At 38.2% G+C, this 22,728-nt stretch overlaps 3 protein-coding genes across 7 annotated transcripts; 2 read left to right on the top strand and 1 right to left on the bottom strand.

The window, feature by feature from the left end:
• Positions 1-3,236: 3,236 nt before the first annotated feature.
• Positions 3,237-4,286, bottom strand: LOC109178743. Its single transcript, XM_019328284.1, has one exon. It carries the CDS (start codon positions 4,284-4,286, stop codon positions 3,237-3,239), a length of 1,050 nt encoding a protein of 349 aa, XP_019183829.1.
• Positions 4,287-9,661: 5,375 nt separating this feature from the next.
• Positions 9,662-13,264, top strand: LOC109178782 (probable leucine-rich repeat receptor-like protein kinase At1g35710). Its single transcript, XM_019328338.1, has 5 exons — positions 9,662-10,260; positions 10,362-10,511; positions 10,592-10,738; positions 10,934-12,527; positions 12,599-13,264. Exons 1-5 carry the CDS (start codon positions 9,903-9,905, stop codon positions 12,630-12,632), a joined length of 2,283 nt encoding a protein of 760 aa, XP_019183883.1. The 5' UTR covers positions 9,662-9,902; the 3' UTR covers positions 12,633-13,264.
• Positions 13,265-18,081: 4,817 nt separating this feature from the next.
• Positions 18,082-22,636, top strand: LOC109178783 (putative clathrin assembly protein At5g35200). Of its 5 annotated transcripts, XM_019328344.1 has the most exons (17): positions 18,082-18,429; positions 18,749-18,870; positions 18,956-19,025; positions 19,112-19,209; positions 19,450-19,591; positions 19,678-19,778; positions 19,941-20,024; positions 20,426-20,476; positions 20,564-20,629; positions 20,732-20,797; positions 20,876-20,956; positions 21,047-21,124; positions 21,321-21,488; positions 21,564-21,639; positions 21,776-21,891; positions 22,061-22,206; positions 22,258-22,360. In XM_019328344.1, coding segments are annotated over exons 2-17 (1,443 nt in total). In that variant the 5' UTR covers positions 18,082-18,429; positions 18,749-18,771; the 3' UTR covers positions 22,259-22,360. The 5 variants fall into 5 exon arrangements, with proteins under 5 accessions (XP_019183889.1, XP_019183887.1, XP_019183888.1 ...); XM_019328342.1 differs by having other exon boundaries at positions 21,324-21,488; positions 22,061-22,636; XM_019328343.1 differs by having other exon boundaries at positions 21,570-21,639; positions 22,061-22,636.
• Positions 22,637-22,728: the final 92 nt, after the last annotated feature.

Genomic DNA, 22,728 nt, shown 5'->3' with positions numbered 1-22,728 from the left:
AAGTTTGGACCAAACATATATAGGTTGGTGTTGGGTGATTGACAAATCTAGAAGTAGAGGTTAATTGGATGATGCACCATTATATTCCGCAGACTGCAGTTGCGGTCAGGGCTACCACTAACCATGATGACCAATGCTATCTCGCGCCAACATTTGACTTAAGACTTTGCAACTCAACTACTAAGGAATGAGAAATTAAGCACGGCGGCCACCGGTTTGTTTATTTTCAAATGAATTGTGTATTAATTTACTCGGAATAAGGGTTGGTAGTCATATACTGACCGTACCCGGGTCGTGCGTAGATACTACAGGTCGGTTCCCTTACACTACGTAACGTCGCTTCTTATTCAACCGGGTAGATAGTCGAGAATCTTTTCCCGACCGATCCGGTCGAGAGCACATCGCCAAAGATAGTAGCAGAAGACTTGCGCCACGTGTAGGGCGCCCCTCGGACAGGGTGGCCACGAGTGCATGCCGGCCACGTTGCCGCCATGCTAGGACCCCAGATCCTGTCCCTTCACCCTCTATAAATACCCGTACTTATGACGGTGAGAGGGACTTTTGGCCCCTGGCTTGACCGGAACTTCTCGACCCACCGTCGTTAGTTCCCGAGCTCAAGCCTCACGCATCACACGGTATCATATGGGTCACCGTATATACACTATCAAGGGTCAAACACGTCTCAATTGCACACCAAATTGCAATTGAGTTATCGAATAAAAAAATGTAATTGGGTCCCTAAACAATGCAAACACATACAATTCGACCCAAAATGACTTGTTTACTTGAAAACATGTTGATGTGATGGATATCGAATTTAAAAATAATTATTTAAAATAATTTTAAATAAAATAATTATTTAAAAAAAAAAAAAAAAACCCCTTCGCCTCCGGCCGTCTCCTTAACCATGGAGACGGTCAGAGATGAATTGATGTGTAGTTGAGCGGCCTATTTGACCCTTATTCCAATTTATTTTGATTCATGTGTGCAATAATTACAATTGAATAACATTTAAAAATGAGATGATTATGATGTTCAACGAGAATAAACAACTAAGGCATGGAAAATGAGGATAAATCGTAGTAAACTAGCTAGTAACGTTGTTTGGAATAATAAAAAGAATATTATTCAGAATACAAGAATATAAAATTTCAAGAATTTCCCACAGAACACGGAGTAATAAACTACAAAGAACAAAGGACTTTACTACTTGCACTTAATTTTGCACTAGCTTAAGGTTTATGAAAGAAGCAAAATACCATATAGAAAGATGAGATTGTTATGTTGCATGAAAATCTCGTGACGATAGTGTTTCTCTGTTTCTGAAATGTTTCGTTTTCAAGAATTTTCCTAATTATCCCCGGGACTCATCTAGTTGGTTCGACGCTTAACTTAAAAGTCATGACTGAAGGCGTGACAAATTATGCCATGGGCACGTGTCCACCTTGCAAGGTGGACACGATTCCATATCCATAATTTCTATACTGTAGATTCATAATTTCTATATTGTAGATTCATAAAATTTATACTTTAGATTCCAATTGTTGAACTCTGTTTTCACAAATCAGAGAACTATATGTTCATAATTGATAACTATACAGTTTAGAAATTATGAATCTACTGTATTTAAATTATGAATCTAAAGTATAAATTTTATGAATTTACAGTATAGAAATTATGAATCTACAGTATAAAAATTATGGATATAGAACTGTGCGACGTGCTCACAACATAACAATCCGGAGGCCGTAGTGTGGGGTCTGAATCCCACTGGAAACATGTATGAAAAAAGGCTCAAGGATGTTGAAAGTTTTGGATTGGATATATTGTGCGCACATAAAGACTAGGATCTGATCGGTGGGTTGATTACGTTACTCGCAATTTACCTCCGCAGTGACAAATTATGTTGTGCATCCGTATGCATCATGCATGGTGCATACGGATGCAAAAACGACGTCGTTTTGCATCAAAACGCACGTCCTACTTAAAAAAAAAATCAGTTTCGATTCCCAGCAACAACATTATGTTATTCATTTTTTAGTTCATTCATTCTGGATTTTTAGGTATGAAATTTTGGATGTATAGTTATGCAATTCTGGATGTGTAATTATGAAGTTATGAATGTGTAGTTATGCAATTCTGTATTTATAGTTATGAAGTTATGAATGTGTAGTTATGCAATTCTGGATGTATAGTTATGAAGTTATGGATGTGTAGTTATGCAATTCTGGATTTATAGTTATGAAATTATGGATGTGTAGTTATGTAATTCTGGATTTATAGTTATAAAATTATGGATGTGACGAAATTATGGATGTGTAGTTATGCAATTCTGAATTATTAGTTTTTAAGTTAGACGTCAAAATGACGTCGTTTTTGCATCCGTATGCACCATGCATGGTGCATACAGATGCACAGCATAACGTTCCCTCCGTAGTGGCTAGGGATGGCAATGGGTCATGGTGCATACAGATGCACAGCATAACGCTCCCTCCGTAGTGGCTAGGGATGGCAATGGGTCAGGGAGGGCTACATCCATCACCCGACCCACCTTATATTTTCTCCACTCATTCTCACCCCTAAGCATCGCGTGGACATTTTCAAAATCCACCCCTGTCCCACTTGGTGCGAGTGCCCATTACGGGTACCAACAACTTAATTATCTTATTATTTTTTTTAAAAAATAATATTTAAATTATTTACACATAATAAAATAATAAAAATTTACTAGTCATATTAAAATATAAAATAATAGAAATAATAAAATATAATAAAAACTAAATTGTTAATTTTTTAAAAATAAACTTGTTAGTTTAGAACTGAAAATAATAAAAAATTAATAAAAGTGTTAGAAACTTTTATAATTAACTACATACTACTATACTAATACTTATTATATATATATATATATATATATATATATATATATATATTCTCTTTTGAAGTGATGCATTTTAATATAGTAAGAGAGATAATTAAAAAAAAAAAATAACAATCAAAGGAAGCATAAAGTAAATGATTCACTTAAAAAATAAGAATTGCATTTTTGAGAAATAATTTTTTTAGATGACGTGGGAAATTTGTAATCATTATTGGAGTAAATATGTTGATCTGGATAGAAATACTTTTTTCATAGGCACTGATTCATCGGAAAATTGAAACATATTTCCCAAGCATTGTCAAAATTGAAAGGTCTTTCAACATTTTTTTTTTTTGAAAACCAAAAACTTCATATATTAACTTAAACCAGCAGGAATAAAAGGAGGTAGAGCTTCCCTCCAGACTGAACGTGTCTGAACCGCACCAACGTGCTTAGCTAATGCATGGGCGACCATATTGGTGCCTCTGCGTACAAACTTAATAGAGCAAGCAGAAAACGAATTAATTAAACGTAAACAGGAATCTAAAACAATGCCAAGATACGAACGATAAGAACTGGCATCCCGGAAACTAGCAACGAGAACAGCACAGTCCGATAACATGAGGACGTTTTGATAATTGTGATCCTGCAGCCACGATAGAGCCTCACGTATTGCCATAGCCTCGGCCAATAGGGGATCATACGGACAAGAGAGGGGGCCATTAGCCGCTGCAACAAAAACGCCATCCAAGCTGCGTATATAGAAGCCAAAAGTAGGGGAGTGTTGGGCGCCGTAGAACCCCGCGTCTATGCTGCAAAGCACCGTACCGTGAGGCAGCTGTAGCGCCTGGAGATCGGACAGCGCATGCGGCATGGTGGCAACCGGCGGTGACCCAACAGTGCGGCCATGTGCGGTGGACAACGACCAGGCAGCCCAAGAGCGTTGAAACGAGGCACAAAGATGCAACGGGGATGGTAATGCAAGGTCCCAAACAGCCATGTTTCGAGCCCTCCAAATTTCGTAGAGTATTCCACAAATCTGATCTTTTAGAAACCCAGCAGATGTTACTGAGTTTCCCAACCAAAGCTCCACCCACTGCATAAAATCATGATCACCAAAGTTAGGGATTTGGAGTTGTGAAATATTCCACACACGTCTAGCATAAACACAATTGCATAAAATGTGCATAACATCCTCCCCAAGCACACCACAAGCAGGGCAAACATTTGGGATCTCCACTCTTCTATTAACCAGGTTAGTAATTGTTGGCAAAACATTTGTGATAGCTCTCCATAAAAATATTCTCCATTTGGGGGGAACCTGTAATTTCCAAATGTTATTCCAAACTGGATCACATGGGGCATAAATTTCACCAAGGCGCCTGTAACCATTCTTTACTGTATAAACTCCCCTAATATCATCCATCCAGAACCAGTCATCTTTAAAATCCACACACACCGGGGTCTGTAAAATCAAACTAGCATCTCTAGGAATAAAAAATTGTGATATTAATTCCTAATTCCAATTCCGGTGCTCATAATTTATCAAGTCTGCCACCATCAAGTCAGAATGTTGCGCAATTTGATCCGAAAGGACAAACGGATCGTGAGGGTCAGGCAACCAGGGGTGGTCCCAAACTTTGGTCAATCTTCCGTTGCCTATTCTTCGCCTGCAACCACTGCGAATTAGCTCCTGGCTGGCCATTATACTTCTCCAAACATAACTTGGGTTACCACCAAGAGTGGCCTCATAAAAGGTATCATTAGGGAAATACCTTGCTTTAAAGATTCTGGCCACTAGGGACTCTGGGCAAGTCAACATTCTCCACCCTTGCTTTCCTAGAAGAGCCAAGTTAAATTCATGCAGTCTCTTAAAACCCATACCACCATGCTTCTTGGGTACACACATCTTATCCCAGGCCATCCAATGAATGCCATCTACCACATTGCTTTTACCCCACCAGTATCTATTCATCAGTCTTTCCAGAGAGACACATAAAGTCTTAGGTAATAGGTAGATACTCATAGTATAAGTGGGCATTGCCTGCGCAACACTTTTCAGTAACACCTCTTTACCTGCCATAGATAACAGTCTCTTATTCCAGGACCCAAACCTCTGCTTCAATTTCTGCTCAACATATGAAAAAACCACTTTCCTGTTTCTACCAATAACTGAGGGGAGACCCAGGTACTTCCCAAAATCCTCAGCTTGCTCAACTCCTAACCCAAAAACAATGGTGTTCCTGTCCCCCAAACTGGTATTTCGGCTAAAAGAAATATTGGACTTATGAAAATTAACAGATTGCCCTGAAAACAGTTCATAAATCTCTAAACAACGTTTCACCTCCATAGTTTCCTGCATGTTTACCTTAAAGAAAAGCAGGCTATCATCCGCAAAGAAAAGATGCGAAATGGCTGGTGCTCCACGAGCCACCCGGCAACCATGTATCCGTCCTTTAGCCTGAGCATCCTGTAACAACAGAGACAAGCCTTCTGCACATATAATAAAAAGATAGGGAGAGAGTGGATCCCCCTGCCTTAAACCCCTAGACGGGATTATTTCCTCGCTCGGCTTCCCATTGACCAGCACCCTGTACCTGACTGTCCGTACACATAACATAATTAGTCTGACCCATTTGCCATCAAACCCCAGCCCCAATAACATACGCTCCACAAACGACCACTCCATCCGGTCATAGGCCTTGGCCATATCCAATTTGAGAGCTGCCCACCCTACCTGCCCTAACTGTTTCCTTCGTAGATAATGGCCAACCTCAGACGCAATAAGAATATTGTCTGAAATAAGCCTGCCTGGCAAAAAAGCACTTTGCGACTCCGAAATAATATTATCAAGCAGTGGTTTCATACGATTAGCAATCATCTTGGCCATTACCTTATAAACCACATTGCACAAAGCAATAGGCCTGAGATCCGCAACAAACTCAGGGGCTGCCTTCTTTAGGGATTAAAACAATATTTGCATCATTCAACTCTAGGGGAAAGGATGATTGAGATAAACAATTAAGCACAAAATCAGTAACATCCTTACCAACGAGATCCCAGAATGCCTGGTAGAAGCCCGGGTTCATGCCATCAGGTCCTGGCGATTTATCCTTTCCCATAGAAAACAAAGCGTGCTTCACTTCCTCCGGCTCAACCGGACGAAGCAGATCATCATTTTGCTCTCGTGTGACACGTGGTGTGAGGGTTTCCACGTGAAACACACCGGCCCCACCACTTGACTGAAATATCTGTGAATAGTAACTCGTGACCAGCGAAACAAGGCCATCTCCCTCCTTCCATGTCCCATTCTCATCCTTGAGCTTCATAACAAAATTCTTCCTCTTCCGGTGCGTGGCATATTGATGGAAGAACTTTGTATTTCGATCAGCACCCTGCAGCCAGTGTTGTTTGGCCCTTTGTTTCCAGAAAGTCTCCTCCTGCGACAGGATGGAACATAATTGACCATCCAGCTGCCTAAACTGCCCCAACGAGACTGGATCCATGCGACCTCTCAAAGCATTCATATCCCGCCTTATAGAATCAATCCTGGAACCAAACTTATGAAAGTGGTCCCCTCCCCATTTCTTCAAACCCTGACCACACGTCCACAATCTTTCCTGCAACCCCATACCCTGTGTGCTCAACCATTGATTCTCCACCACCCCCCTGCAGCCCTCATCCTCCAGCCACGCATTTTCAAAACGAAAACTACGCGGCCTCCGTGTAGTACCTGAGCCATAAATATCCAAAAAAAAGGGCCGTATGATCCGACATCAGAGTCTGAATATTGTATAGCCTGGCTCTATTATGCATCTCCAACCAAGCTGCATCCCCCACCGCCCTATCCAACCGTTCTTCTACCCAATTCGGTGTTCCCTTACTCCGTTCCCAGGTGAAAGGGTACCCGATCATGGGAATAGTCGTCAAACCACAATCAATTAGGGCCTCCCCAAAAACCTCCAATAAACCAGTCGGATGTGGCCGTCTTCCCCTCTTCTCAGATTGATAAAGGAGATCGTTAAAATCCCCTATCGCCACCCAAGGAAGATCAGATGCATCCTTAAGTGATCGCAGAAAATCCCACGACTCCCTTCTCCTCGTGCTTTGAGCAAAACCATAATAGCAAGTGAGCCTCCAATGATGCCGATTCGGTAAAGACACAACTAGATCAATATGATTTTGCGAATACTTGAGCAAACGTGCACTGTTATTCTTTGCCCATAAGAACCCCATACCACCCTTCTGTCTCTGACTGTCCACACCAAAACCACCCTCAAAACCAATCCTCACCCGGAGTCTCTCCACATGACTCCTATCCACCATCGTCTCCATCAAGAACACAAAATCCGGCTTCCTTTTGGACACCAGGTCCACAATCTCTCGAACTGTCCGTGGATTGCCCAAGCCACGGCAGTTCCAACTCAGGATACTCATTGGGAAGGGCGGGCCTGATCAACAGGTCCCGCCAAAACAGAAGAATCAGTATCAACCAACATCACTCCCTCCTCCACCACCACATCACCCGCAACCTCCCTCTCCACACCCCTCCTTCTTTTTGGATCCACCCGAACTCCCTCTTCCCCTTCCCCCCCAACACCACCCCTATAAACCACCGAGGCCGATCTGCCCCAAGTACCCGTAGCACCCCCCACCCTCAACACACCATGATGGCCCTCCTCCGGCGTAACAATACCCCCGCCCCCTGTACGGTTCCCATGCATGCATGAAACCCGAACAGCCCCCCCTTCCCCACGTCCAATCCCTAACTCACGATGCCTCTGCTCCCCTTTTTGCAACCAACTTTCCCCTACCGCCTTTGCCGGTGAGTTACCCCCCGCCTTCAAACTTGCATTGAATGGATACTGCTCGGGTTTCAGACCAGACACACGAGCATCAAGACAAAATTTATCCGTATGCCCTAACTTTCCACAAAAATAACAGAACATATGCAAACGCTCGTAACGGAAATTCACCCATGTCCACGTATTATCTCGCAAAATCATCTTCATTCGTCTTTTTAACGGTGCCGTTACCTCAACCGTGACTTTAACTCTGTAGAATCTAGTCCACGGCCTCACAAAGTTTCTTTCATCCAAACGGACAAAAAGCCCTAGATAATCACCCACCTTCTCCAAAACCTTATCCGTACGGTATCCGACCGGCAAGTCGTGTACCTGTATCCAATAATCTATTGTGTTCAAAGTTACCTGAGTTGGATGCTCGCCAGGACGCAATGGCTGACATACCAAGGTGGCATTCTCAAACGCCCAAGGTCCATTCTCCAACACATAAGCCATGTCCGTATCATGATAGAAAGTGAAAAGATATAGATTCGGTTGCACCTCGGCTACTTGTATCCCCATCAATGGCCTCCACACAGACGCCATAACCTGCCTCATCACATCAAATTTAATATTACGATCGGTCAGAAAGCAGCCTACCAACTGCCAATACTGCTGCGTAAAACCCTCGGCTTCCACCGTGCCCGCCTCCTCCTCAAACCGGACACCGGTTTCCTCGTCGTCGAGCGTGATCTCCGCACATCCCTGCGTTAAGCCTTGAACATCCATTCTGCACTGTTCGTGACTAAACCAGCGCCCCCGTACTATGGCAGTAGCAGGAATTGTTTCGGCAGAGCAAAAACAATATTGTGGTACGGTGTAGCAAGATCAACAAGGAATCCACGACGTAGCAGCACTGTTCCCGCAAAATGCCAACCAAGAAAACAACAAAAAATCACCGACCCAGATGCGACAAAACCTTTGTGATCGGTGTCTAAACAAAACTCCAGCAAAGCAGTATGATTAATCAGAGCACAATCAATCACCGTTGTAGAGGGATAACCGATTGTGTAAGGAAACGCATGCAAATAAACGCAGAAAACGGCAGAAAAACGCAAGAAAAACCCTAGAAATCAAGGAGAGAAATGGAAAACCCTAGAAACCAGGGAGAGAGAATCTTTGATCACCCTAAAGGTCTTTCAACATATATATACCAAATTGCACATAAACAAAATGTCAGAGAAAAAAAAAAAATTATGACATATTGCTAGTGTGCTACGTCCCAAAATAAATAAATAATTATTACAATCTAAATAAATATTGTTGGGATTTTACTGTTATTCATGGCGGCAAATTATGCTGTGCATCCGTATGCACCATGCATGGTGCATACGGATGCAAAAACGACGTCATTTTATTAAAAACGCGCATCTCTCCTTAAAAAAAAGAAATTCAGGTTCGATTCCCAGCAACAACATATGAACTAAAATTCCAGAATCGATGAACTATAATTCCAGAATCTAATGAACTAAAATTCCAGAATCGATGAACTATAATTCCAGAATCTAATGAACTAAAATTCCAGAATATAATCTATGAACTAAAAATTCCAGAATGAATGAACTAAAATTCCAGAATCTATGAACTAAAATTTCGATGAACTATAATTCCAGAATCAATAAACTAAAATTCCATAATCTATGAACTAAAATTCCAGAATGAATGAACAACATAATGTTATTGCTGGGAATCGAACCTGAATTTTTTTAAAGGAGAGACACACATTTTTAATAAAACGACTTTGTTTTTTCATCTGTATGCATCATGCATGGTGCATACGAATGCACAACGTAACTACTCATTCATGGCTTCATGCATCCCTCCGAGGCTTCTTTTTGGATATTTTCGAGGCCGGCAAAGTTCAGATTTTGAACCGGATTCACGTTGATTCTTAGGTTAAGGTGAAATCCGTGGATTTGGAACCCTCCGGCAAATTGTATCGCTAAGATCTAATGATCTTAGTTTTTTTGTGCATTGCGGTAAAGCAGGCAGCCGCTCATGTCTATGGATGAAGCACTAAAATGTTGCGCATAAGGTGTTCAAGAAAATGTCAGTGCCGCCGTCTACTTTGTATGGCTTCGTTTGGAGTTTCTGAGTTAAGAAGGTAATGCCAGATTGATGAACTTATGTTATATACTAGCTAGCTTAGCATTATAAACCAAATTGAACAGTAGTACGTACACACATTTAATTAAGCTATGCAGAATCCTTGGCTCTTCCATTTGTGGACGCTGTTAGGTTTATTGCTGGTAGGGCTTGAAGATTATGGAAGCTTTAGCTGCTTGGATGAAGAGAGAGTTGCGCTTTTGAAAATCAAAGATGCATTCAACTATCCGAACGGGTCTGCTCTCTCCTTCTGGGACGATGAAGAGGTAGACTGCTGCAAGTGGGAAAGGGTTGAATGCGATAACTTGACGACAGGGCGAGTCACTAAGCTTCATCTCCATGATATAAGGGAGCCGAAGCTTGGAGAATTTGACTTCTTCCTTGATGCCTCTTTGTTTCTTCCCTTTCAGGAATTGCAGGGGCTAGGTTTGGAGAATAATACCATACAAGGTCAATCCTACTTAGCTCTCTCACTATATTTCATTTCACTCTTGGGAAATCCTGTACAATTAAGCTTTATAATCTTACATGCTTTTATCAATATAATGCAGGTTTGAAAGGAGAACTAAAGTTAAAGAAGCTACAGCAGTTGAGTTTGGCTCAAAACCAACTAACTGAAATTCCATCCTTGGGAGCATTACTGTCCCTGAATTATCTTAACCTTGCAAGCAATTATCTAAAAAATTTATCAGATTTTAACAGTAAGCTCGATTTCTTTACTGCTACTGTTTGAACTTATGTTTTCTTGCCAACTACTCATTTTTGTTTCTGTGTTTTGCAGAGTTAACTACTTTACGCAGTCTGCAAATATTGGTGTTCAGGAATAATCAAATCACGGGCAATCTACCACCATCCATTGGGACCTTCACCTCCTTGAAATCTTTGTCATTTGCAAACAATGAATTAAATGGCCCTTTACCGGAGGAAGGTACTATACATCTGAATTCTGAAGAGTAGGACTTATGGAACTAATTATTTCTTAGATTGAGTATAACCAAACATGGTGCATAAAATTTATATATGTTTTCTTCCATTTTTCTTTACCTTCAGTTGACTTACTAAATTGTATGGAATAAGATGATTCATTGTCTTCCACTTCATTATTTAATGTTTGTGTGTGCAGGATTTTGCGGTTTGAGGGACATTGAAGAGTTGGATCTTTACTCAAATAACTTTGATGGAAGTATTCCGTTATGCTTTAGCAATTTAACATCCCTAAAGTTCCTAGATCTTTCTTCAAACAGACTTAGTGGAACCATTCCTACAACTCTTTTCTACCGTCTCTCATCCCTTGAACATGTTTCCCTTTCTGATAATCACTTTGAAGGTTCTTTCTCATTCAGTTCATTTGCTAACAACTCTAAGCTTCAATTCTTTGAACTTGATTGCAACAATAGAATGTTGAAGATAGACACAGAAAATCCACCTTGGACACCGCTCTTTCAATTGAACTTCCTTCGAATAACAAATTGTGAGCTCAATGAACCAAGTAGGGTGATGCCCAGTTTCATTTTGACACAAGGGAACCTCAGAATTATAGAACTCAGTAACAACGGTATAACTGGGAGAATTCCTACATGGTTGCTCAAGAATAATTCTGGACTACAATTCCTTTCCCTTGGAGGAAACTTCTTTACGGGCTCATTTGTTATGAATTCTGACCATTGGTTTGGAAACCTGTATTGGCTTGATGTGTCCATGAATAAAATCTATGGAGAGCTTCCGCCTCTTATAGGTTTTATTTTTTCTAACCTGCTCTATTTGCGATTGTCTGACAATGAATTTCAAGGTACAATTCCTCCATCAATGGGTGATATGAGAAATTTGTTCTATCTGGATCTATCCAACAACAATTTTTCTGGAGAGCTACCAGTAAATTTGATAATGGGGTGCATCTCCTTGAGATATTTGAAGCTTTCAAATAATGCTTTTGAGGGGAATTTATTCAAATCAGAGTGGAATCTCACCAATCTTCATCAGTTATTTATGGATAATAACTTGTTCTCAGGGGAACTCTCAGATGGAATTATGAAAAGCTCTCAGCTAGAGATACTGTCTCTAAAGAATAATTTGATCTCAGGAAAAATTCCAAATTGGATTGGAAACTTGTCATCATTGGAGTACCTTGTCTTGGCTGGGAATTCATTACAAGGATCAATCCCATTAAGTTTCTCTGGATTACAACAGTTAAAATTGCTTTACCTTTCCGCGAACTATCTTCATCAAATACCACCTGGTGTTAACCTTTCATCCTTGTTATATTTACATCTTGCAGACAATGAACTTGATGGATCTCTGCCAAGTTTTATTTCCAGATTATCTTCTCTTATATCTTTGGACGTTAGATATAACAAATTGTCAGGCAGAATTCCTAGCTGGCTAAGCTCACTCACAAATTTAAGGACTCTTCTTTTAAAGGGAAATAGTCTCCAAAGCCCGATCCCTGCCGAACTGTGTCAGCTCAAAAACATCAGCATACTAGATCTTTCATTCAACAATCTTTATGGGAAGATACCTCTTTGCTTGTGTAGCATGCCCTTCCGGGAGAAAAATCCACTTCCAATTGATGGAGCCTTTTCCTCCTATGTAGTTGGGTGGTCAATGCCAAGGATAGTGGCTTATGAATATGTGGGTCTGTTTGGTGTGTTGGATTATCCTATGGCAACAAATGTGATTACAAGTGTTTCGGAAAATGTGCAATTTTTAACTAAGGGTAGGTATGAAGATTTTTCTCACAGTATTTTATATTTCATATCTGGACTTGATCTATCTCATAATAAATTCATAGGTCCAATCCCTCCCTGTATTGGTTATCTCAGTGACATTCACTCTTTAAACCTGTCACACAATTATTTCAATGGTTCTATTCCTAAAACATTATCCATGTTGAAAGAAATAGAAAGCATGGATCTGTCCTACAACAGGCTCACTGGTGAAATCCCATCTGAACTGATAGCTTTGAACTTTCTGTCAGTTTTCTCAGTGGCTTACAATAACTTATCAGGTAGGACACCAGCCAGGGTTGCCCAGTTCGGTACATTTGAGAAGCAGAGCTATGAAGGTAACAATTTTCTTTGTGGAATACCGCTTCCTGATTGTGGCACTAACGATACCAAATTACCTGAACTATATGATGAAGGAGCATATGATTCATTCATAGTTGAGTTTCAATGGAGCTTTCTTGGATCATACATTGTGGCATTTCTGGGTGTTGTTGCTTACCTATACTGCAGTCCTTATCATTCCATGCTGCTTTATGAATTCTTTACGACAAGATTTAGGACTTGCATTTCGCCTTTTAGAAGGCGCTGATTTTGCATGGTAGGACAGATAAGACATTATTCTTGGTCATATGGTGTTTGCCTGTTTGACTGGAATTTTGCTGCAACTAATCTCCATGTACTCTTCAACTAGTTGGCATCCATTGTAAAAGTTCATCTTACTGTTTTCTTGATTTCTGAATTGCAATGGGTTACATTGAATGCCCTTTTTATAAGAATGGATTACTAACTCCAAAGATTAAATATACAAGTTGAAGAAGAAGAAGAAACTCCAAAGATAAAATATACAATTGAATGCGCTTTTTTTTTTTTTTTTTGTTGCCTAAAGGTATCCCTCTAACATGGTTTGCTCTATTCACATGAGTGGGGATGAAACCCCCAACCTCATACTTAAGAGACAAGGCGTTGTGGGAGAGAAGAGACAAGGCACTGAACCACCACGTCAACCATGTTGGTTATTGAATGCCCTTTTTATAAGAATGGATTACTAACTCCAAAGATTAAATATACAATTGAAGAAGAAGGGACCGGATGCGATGGACGTTCTGCGGTTCTGGACGAGCAGCGACGATTATAATGAGAATTAGTGATTTTAGGGTTATTCGCTCAAAATGACGTTGCTTTGAGCGACAGTGTATATTTTGGCCAGTCGCATAAAAGGTCTATTCCGGCCTTATTTGAGACGGTATGGGCTGCCTAGGAGCGATTTTTACAACATTATCAAAATGTCATCGTGCTCTTTTCTTTACATGTTTGTTTGTTAAAAAGGGGGGGGGGGGTGGGGGGGGTGGGGGGGGGTATTCATTTGGTTTGATTTAATGACTACAAAGTAGGGGAAAATGACCCAAAAAAAAAATATAGTGACATTTTCATAATTATTACGAACTTGAGATTGCATTGGACAAAGTTTGAGAGTTCATCTATTGACAACTAATAGTGCATTTAAGATATACTATAGTGAACTCAAGTTGGGTGCACAAATATGTACTGTGAATAGTGCACTTAAGATCTGCTATAGTGCACTCAAGTTGGGTGCACAAATATGTAGTGTGAGCAACCCCTCTGGTAAAAAGTGGAGATTGATCTAGGCCAGTCATAAAGGTTCATCAATGGTTGTATTTTTAGTAAAAAAAATACGGATCAATTTTATAAGAGTTAATTCCAGCAATAGTCCTCCGACTATTGTGATTTTCCAAATTTGGTTCTCCTCTTTTAATTTGGACGAAATAAACTCTTGACTATCAAAATTATTCCACGATTGATCCTTCCGTTAACCAAGAATGAGATAGACGTTAAGTTAAGGGGTAAAAAGGTCATTTCCATAGCTAGATCTTTCTTTTCCTTCCTGTTTGACGAGTTTGTACGAATAGAACTAACCCTTTAACCATGAGAAATTAAAATTCAGAACTCAAATCTATAATGCTTAACATCTAAATTCTTAAATCTATGTATCTGTGATTTGTTTCTCCTCAAACTCCGCCAAATTTGACGGTCAACGACGAAGCCAAGCCTAAGGCCGACGATAGCCGATGCCGCAGGGCCCCCCTGCGAATCTGCGAAGAAAACGACAGCCGACTCCGCGCTCCCTTGCGAATTTGTGAAGAAGACAACAACCGACGTCGCCGACGCCTCCAGCCCTCCCATGCGAATGCGAATCTAGGTATGTCTTCTTCATTGAGTTTACTCACATATTATACATCGTGAAAGCTCCCATTCTTGATTCTTCGACTAAAATCTACTGTATTTGGAATTTTGGATTGTGAAGGCTTCAATTTGTTCCATCTAAAGCCGTGTGAGGGCACTATAGCAGTGATTGTGAATTTGGAATTTTGGATTGTTAATTTGTTATTGAGGTGCGGCACTATAGCAGTGAGGTGCAGCACTGTAGCACTCTGCAAATGGGGCAGCTGGCTGGGGGTTATAGAAAGGCTAGTAGTGTTTTTAGTTAAGACTGGGTGGCCATGAAAAGGGATAGAATAAATTAAAGCGATATATAGATGGGTCCGACAGGGTGGCCGATCGGAAAGTGGATAAGAGTGGCAGATCAGGGAGGAAGTTGGGGGAGGGAATGGTGGATCTATGGGGGTTTCAGAAGAAACCAGTAGAGGAAATGACTCTTTTAACCCTTCACTAAAGTCTATTTAACTTTTGGTTAAAGGAAGGACCAATGATGGAACAATTTTGATAGTCAATGGTTGATTTTGTCCAAATTAATAAATGAGGACCAAATTTTAAAAATTACAATAGTCGAAGGACTATTGTTGGAATTAACTCATTTTTATAATTATTACAAAATTTCAAATTAACAATATTTATAAAAATAATTTCACCTCTTTTCCCTATAATTTTCAGCATTTCTCATCTACCAAAATAGATAGATCATATCACTTCTCACTTTTTACATGAGAGCATGTTCTTATATGAACCTACGGCTATATATGTGTGTGCCCACGTACACAAGCATTGCTTAAAAATGCATAAAGATCAATTCAATCTAACTTATATTGTCACACCGTTAATTTTGTCCTTTTTTTTTTTTTTTGTCAATTTTAGTTTAAAGTTTTAATCAACTTGACCATTTTATTACCAACAATGATAATCATTTTTTTTTTTTTTTGAAAGTTACTGGCTCTATTACATTGTAGTATCTGTTCATATACTTTCTCAACCTATTGAAACACAAAGAACCAATAACGCCTCCACTGAGGCTCGAACTTATAATCTTCCAAATGGAAGTCCAACCCGGATACCATTGGACCACATAGTCCTGGTAACAATGATAATCATTTAAATATACATTTTTATCAAAATATTTTTATATGACTATTTTAACTTATCATATATGGATATACAATAATACAAACAGTAAAAAAGTAGCTCTCAATGTCATCTTCAAGCTTATTAGTTCAATAATGCATGCATTCTTATAAGAAAAAAATCATCCAAAGTTCAGTAATTTTAATTTAGAAGCAAATCTCATCTTCAATATAGAAAGATGCATGTAAACCAATCTAAAAGTAATCCCTATGTATTGAAAATTGGGTGAATCTTTTTTTTTTTAATAAAGAAGCTAATTACGTTTACAATAAAAATTGATGGAATGGTCAAACATTCCTTACAGTCAGACGAAACAATTTCTCTAGCAATGCTACAGAAAATTTGATTCGCATACTATTTTACAAATTTGAATCTGAATTCTTTGGAGGAACTTAAAGCTTCTTTAATGATTTGGTTAAACATACCCGTGACTGACACTGGTTGAATAGTCTTGCACACCACCTGAGTATCTATTTCTATTATACTATCCATTGACAATATCTCCATCGGGCTGAACTGTATATCATGGTTCAGAAGAGTCTCTTTTTCATTGTCATGTTCGTCACCCAAAATGAGATTAAATTCACATATGCCATGACCAGTTTTATCATTATATTTCACGCTTTACGAAAAAGAACTCGCCAAGTAAACGAGAGGAGGAAACTCGTCAAAACAATGAGGGTGAATCTTTTTAATATCATTGAGAAGCAAAAACAAAATTAATTGAGCTCGAGAAGGTAAAATTTGAGAGTGATTTTTTTTTTTTTTAAATTGTTCATAATTACATAGAATTGGGTTAAAATTGTGATGCTAAAATGTCATGTTAATTAAAATGGTTTATTTGAATAGATTGTTAATCTAATTGATTGAAATATTCAAAATATAAATTAAAATTAGAGTAAAATTGACTGCACATGGAAATATAAGGGATGAAATTGATATTTTTGTCATAAATAATACTTGAGTCTGTATTGCTTATTAGTGATGTATAATGTAGTATCTGTTCATACATATTTCCTCAATCAACCTACTGAAGCACAAAGAGTGTTACCGCAGGACTACAAACTTTTTGGGTGCATGTGCCGAGTTTTATTTACTATGGAGTAAAATATAGTAATGCTATTTTTCTCTACAAAAATATTCTTAATATTCATGACATGCATGTCACTATTATATTAGATTTTTTTCTATATTTGATTATTATGTGCATTTCTAATTAACAGAGAAAAATATTCTTAATATTCACGACATGCATGTCATTATTATATTAGATTTTTTTCTATATTTGATTATTATGTGCATATTTAATTAACTTGTAATAGAGTTGGCTAATTCAGATGTATCTAATAAAAATAAAGAATTTCATTTTCTTAAAACTATTTCATCAAAGTGAATATTATTATATAATTCTTGTATGAAACTGACTTACGTGAGAGATGTAATACTTTTTAATTAAAATGTAAAATAAGTTAACAAATATTGTATTACATGTCCCAAGTTAAACGGTCTAACAAAAGATCTAAAAATAATTAAAATAGTAATCCTACATTGCTCTACAAAAATATTCTTAATAATCACGACATGCATGTCATTATTATATTAAAATTTTTAATATTTGGTTATTTTGTGCATTTTTTGATTAACTTACAATGGAGTTGGTCCATTCACAATTGTCCAATGAAAATAACGAATTTTTTTTTCACTATCATATTAAAAGTGAATAGTATATAATGATTTTAATATGAGAAAGAGTAATCTTTGTGTGTAATTGTCTCATGTGATGAGATCAGTAATACATTTTAATTAAAATAAAATACTTTTTTATGCACCCAAAAAACGTATTATATGTCTCATGGTGAGGTGGTCTTACCGTCTTACAAAAAATTTACTCTATATATAAAAAAAAATAAAAAAATTTACTCTATATATAAAAAAAATAAAAATTTTAATTTGTTACTAAAATTAGCTATCACCTATTGGATGCCAAATAAGTAAATAACAAATGCTATCTTAGCCACTAAGGCAACATCCAAACAATATGCATAAATAATAACTGAGCGGCTGAAGCATGATTCTGGTATAAGAAGATAACAAGTGGCAGATGTATTACAATTTTTTGTTTAATAGCTAAGTACATTTTTGTTGAATGTAAAATGTATGTGAAGTCAAAGTAAAATAGACTGCATGGATTTAACACGATGATATTATCATTGAAGAACAATTTCTGCAAGGATATGGTGATCTTTAATATGCTGCTTCATGCTTTGAATTTTGAAAGAGAGAGAGAGAGAGAGAGAGAGAGAGAGTAATGTAGAAGTAGCCCATAGAGCCATAGAGGTAACAGCTGTATACTTCCAAAAATAAACAAAATGTACAACAGAAAAGAAAATCAATGGGAAGATGACGTCAATGGACTCTGAATTCATTGTTGTGTTGCATCCTTTTCTTCTATAGATCCCCTATTTGTGTTCTTTCTTCATCCCTTCTCGCTTCATTTTTTATTCTTGGATATCAATTCCAGGTATGCCTTAAGACTCTCTTCTGGTTTCACTTATTCCCACCCCTATTTTTGTTATTTCTTCGTTTTTCTTGATCTTGTGCTGGTAGGGTTCTTGATAATTGACGCAAATAGGAAAGTATGATTGAGAATTATAGCATCAATTGTTTGATCTTGACAGTCACTGCGGTTTTAAGCTTATATATATATATATATATATATATATATATATATATATATATATATATATATATATATATATATATATATATATATATATATATATATATATATAGTAAAATGGCTTCAGAACACTGAAATTTGGGCTGTTGTGATGGTGTAGCTGTGGAAGGTATAATTTTGAAAATGTCAGGAGGAGGGACGAAGAAAAGCTTGAGAAAAACACTTGGAGCACTTAAGGATACCACCACTGCCACTGTAGCTAAAATAAACAGCCATTACAAGGTACAGACAAAATGTTTTAATTTCTTTATTCTCTTGTGGTTTTATGCATTCGATTTTTGATTTTGGGTGAATGAATGGTCAACAGGAGTTGGATATTGCGATTGTTAAGGCAACAAATCATGTTGAACAGCCAGCAAATGAGAAACAGATTAAAGGTGTGCATATGAGGGGCATGTTGTTTGTGTGTGTGTGTGTGTGTCCTGGATTGAACTTGATATAGTTTTTGCAATGCATTTTTCAGCTGTCTTTGCTGCCATTTTGGCTACCAGACACCGAGATGATGTTGCATACTGCATACATGCTCTTGAAAGACGGTTGTCAAAGACGCATAACTGGGCGGTATGATCCCCCTATCTAATATCAACATTTTAGGGAAAATTATATTTTGAAGAGATCTGTTTTGCTTTGTCTGAAGTTTTTCAACGAAGACCTGTTTCTACTCTAGGTCTCGGGTCTAATATGTTGTATGGATATTTAGTGTTAACAGAAAAGTAAACAAAGTGTTTAGATATCTGCTCAGTGACTGATAATTTGCTCCTGGGAAGTTCCAAGTTCTGTCTGCCTGACTTTTATCTACAGGTTGCACTGAAAACGTTGATTCTTATTCATCGTGCTTTGAGAGAGGTGGATCTGACATTCCATGAGGAACTTATTAACTATGGACAGAGCAGGAGTTACATGCTTAACATGACTCATTTTAAGGATGACTCAAGTCCTAATGGTATGGTTCACTAATTTTGCTAATTATCAGAAGTTCTGTAAGTGTAGGCTCTTCTATGCTAAATTGTGTTCTTATCCATTATTCAGCATGGGATTACTCTGGTTGGGTTCGTAGTTATGCATTATATTTGGAAGAGAGGCTGGAATGCTTCCGAATATTGAAATATGATGTGGAGACTTATTATACGGTGAGGAAAAAAGTTGAATCAGTATTATTTTGTTAAACGTATGCAATAAACTTACTGTAGTAGTATACTTTGTATTCTGATTTGTGAAGTTTAATATTCTTGGTTCAAGTCAGATTCAATCCTACTTCCTCTAAGCATACTTTTTCATTACATTTAATGAAGAGATCCAAAGAGTTGGACACTTTAGAGTTGCTTGAGCAGTTACCAGCACTGCAACAGCTTCTACATTGTGTTATTGGTTGTCAGGTAATTTACTGTTTTCATCAGTTTAATGTGGCGGGTCCATAATCAGGTTCAAACTGACCTTAACGTGCGGACCTGCGAACTTCTGAATGGGTGCACCGCACCCAGATACAATTCCACCTTAAGGTCCTCCAGGCATGTCTGGAGCCATAGCGGTGCAATCATGTTATAGTTGCGTTGTAATCCTTCAGAAGTTCACAGTTCGCAGGTTAAGGTTGGTTCTTATCTGATTATGATTCTAACGTGGCTTGCCAATTATCTTTGAAAGGTGGCATTTCTTGAATTTGAACAACACACTTGACCCCTAAAAATGTCATAAACTGAACGTCTTTACTCCAACGAGTTTAGCTTTTTCATGTCTCTGACTGATTATTGATGACACTCCTTGTGCAACTTCTTTGCAGCCGCAAGGGGCAGCTATGCATAATCATGTGATTCAATCAGCACTATCTATGGTAGCTGGGGTTTTTCTTATTGGTTTATTAGTAGTGATTAACTTTCATTGTTTGGGGGCATCTAATCATCTGATATTTCTGGAATAGGTTGCTTTGGAAAGCATAAAAATCTACAATGCTATAAGTGATGGCACAGCTACTTTGGTTGACAAGGTACACTCAGTTTTATTATATACATGGTTGATTTTTTTTAATTTTTTTTTTTGGGTTTTCTTAATAAACAGCAATGGTAATGCCAAAGCTGACACTTGACAGTTCTTTGAGATGAAACGGCAAAATGCTCTTAGAGCTCTGGATATATATCGCAAGGCTGGCCAGCAGGTATTCTGATATTCTCCTTTAGTTGAGCTTCCACATTCAAACAATCTTCATAATAAACATTTATTTCTATGCTGTTAGGCAGAGAAGCTCTCAGAGTTTTATGAAATATGCAAAAAACTTGATGTGGGTCGGGGAGAAAAATTCATCACGATTGAACGGGTACTATAACTCTTTTCTGAAAATTTATGGTATATTGGTTACTTTAATGAATTTTTCCCTCACATCTCACTTCTGTTTTTATTATCAAAGCCGCCTACATTATTTCTGCAAACCATGGAGGAGTGTGTGAAAGAAGCACCTCGACCTTCTACATTTCTCAAGGATTCAGTAAGAAACTCTCATTTAAAGTCTGCTCTTATTTGAAGGGAGTTTATATCCACAAACATTAAAACTTAAAAGTCTAATGAAGCTTTGCAATATTTGTTTGACTAACCTGTTCCTCTTTCATTTACTAACATCCTATATAAATTCTTTACTTATTGTGTGTTTTAAACTTCTCTTACCACTTGTAACTAAAACAAAGCAGGCCGTTGATAACAAATCCAAAGTGATTTTGGCTACAGACTACAAAAAGAAACCAGAGGTCACAGAGGCGAGATCCCCGCCCCTACCTCCACCAAAACTTGTGCCTGAACCAAATGCAAAAGATATCAAAACAAAATCTCTAGTGGCAGAACCACCTAATCTGTTGGTATGAATTAGTGTCTCGTATATGTGTGTGTTTTCTTTGGTTTCCTACAAATCCTTACTGTATGCTCTTTCCCAGTCTCAGAAAGATCCTGCTCCAGCTGTTACTAAATTGGACGAGAAAAATGCTGTTGCTTTAGCGATTGTACCACCTGGTAAATTTCTATTAAGACTTAAACTGCACCATAATCTCAATAGATGATGAAAATTAACAAATGGACTTCAGTTTCCAAATACTGCTGAATATATTATAGTGTGTTCAGTTTCCAAAATTGGCACTGTTTTGTGTAGATTCTGCTGACCAAACGGCCAATGGTCGAAATCCTGCAAATGGAGCTACAGCCTGGGAATTGGCACTTGCAGAAGCTCCCAGCTCCATTGAGAGTGTTGCAACTGCTAGCAAGCTGGTATTAGTATTTTCTGGATTTTCTTTCTTCATTTCTTAAATTTTTAGTTATTTATTTATGCACAAATACTATATTTTTAAGACTTTTCCTTAGCTACATGCATTATGACAAGCATGTTTCCTTTTAGCATTCATACTTAGTATTGATACTTCCTGCTTTGGTGAAAAAGGCCAGAGGACTGGACAAACTTACACTCGATAGCCTGTATGACGACGCAATCACAAGGAGAAACCAAAGCTTAAGCTATTATAATCCATGGGAACCATCACAAAAAGCCGCCCTCGTGATGCCACAACCAGAACATCATCCATTCTACGCCTCGAGCTTGGCCGCCAGCACCCCGCCTTCAGTTCAGACGGCTGCTGTGGCCAACCAACAACACGCTTTCGCGTTTCAGCAGCAACAACAAATGATGATGATGACGACGATGACGTCTCCTCAGCTGCAACATGCTACAAACCCTTTCTGTGGTTCAGCCATTAATTCTTGTGGTCCTGGCATGCCTGTTCAAACCTGCAATAATCCTTACAGGGGGCTGATTTGAGAGATTGTAGAGGGAGCTAAGCATTCTTTAGTTTACTGTAAAACTGTAATTTGAAAAGCATAGAGCTGTAGTTAGTCAAACATTAGCATAAGATATTTGATGGTGTCATGAAATTATTTGTCTAAATATTAGGTTAGAAGAAAGAGTTATTGATTCTTTGATTATTTAGTTTATACATCATGGACTCCATCCCATTTTATATATGAATTATCAGTACAATGAAATTTGATGAAATTTTGCGCGAATAGTTCAATGCCTAATGTGTATTTTTAAATAGGATAAGGGTCAAATAG

The sequence above is a fragment of the Ipomoea nil genome, unplaced genomic scaffold (genome assembly GCF_001879475.1).
Source record: "Ipomoea nil cultivar Tokyo-kokei standard unplaced genomic scaffold, Asagao_1.1 scaffold0869, whole genome shotgun sequence".
In the NCBI taxonomy this organism is placed as follows: domain Eukaryota; kingdom Viridiplantae; phylum Streptophyta; class Magnoliopsida; order Solanales; family Convolvulaceae; genus Ipomoea; species Ipomoea nil.
This window is presented reverse-complemented; position numbering and strand designations above follow the sequence as displayed.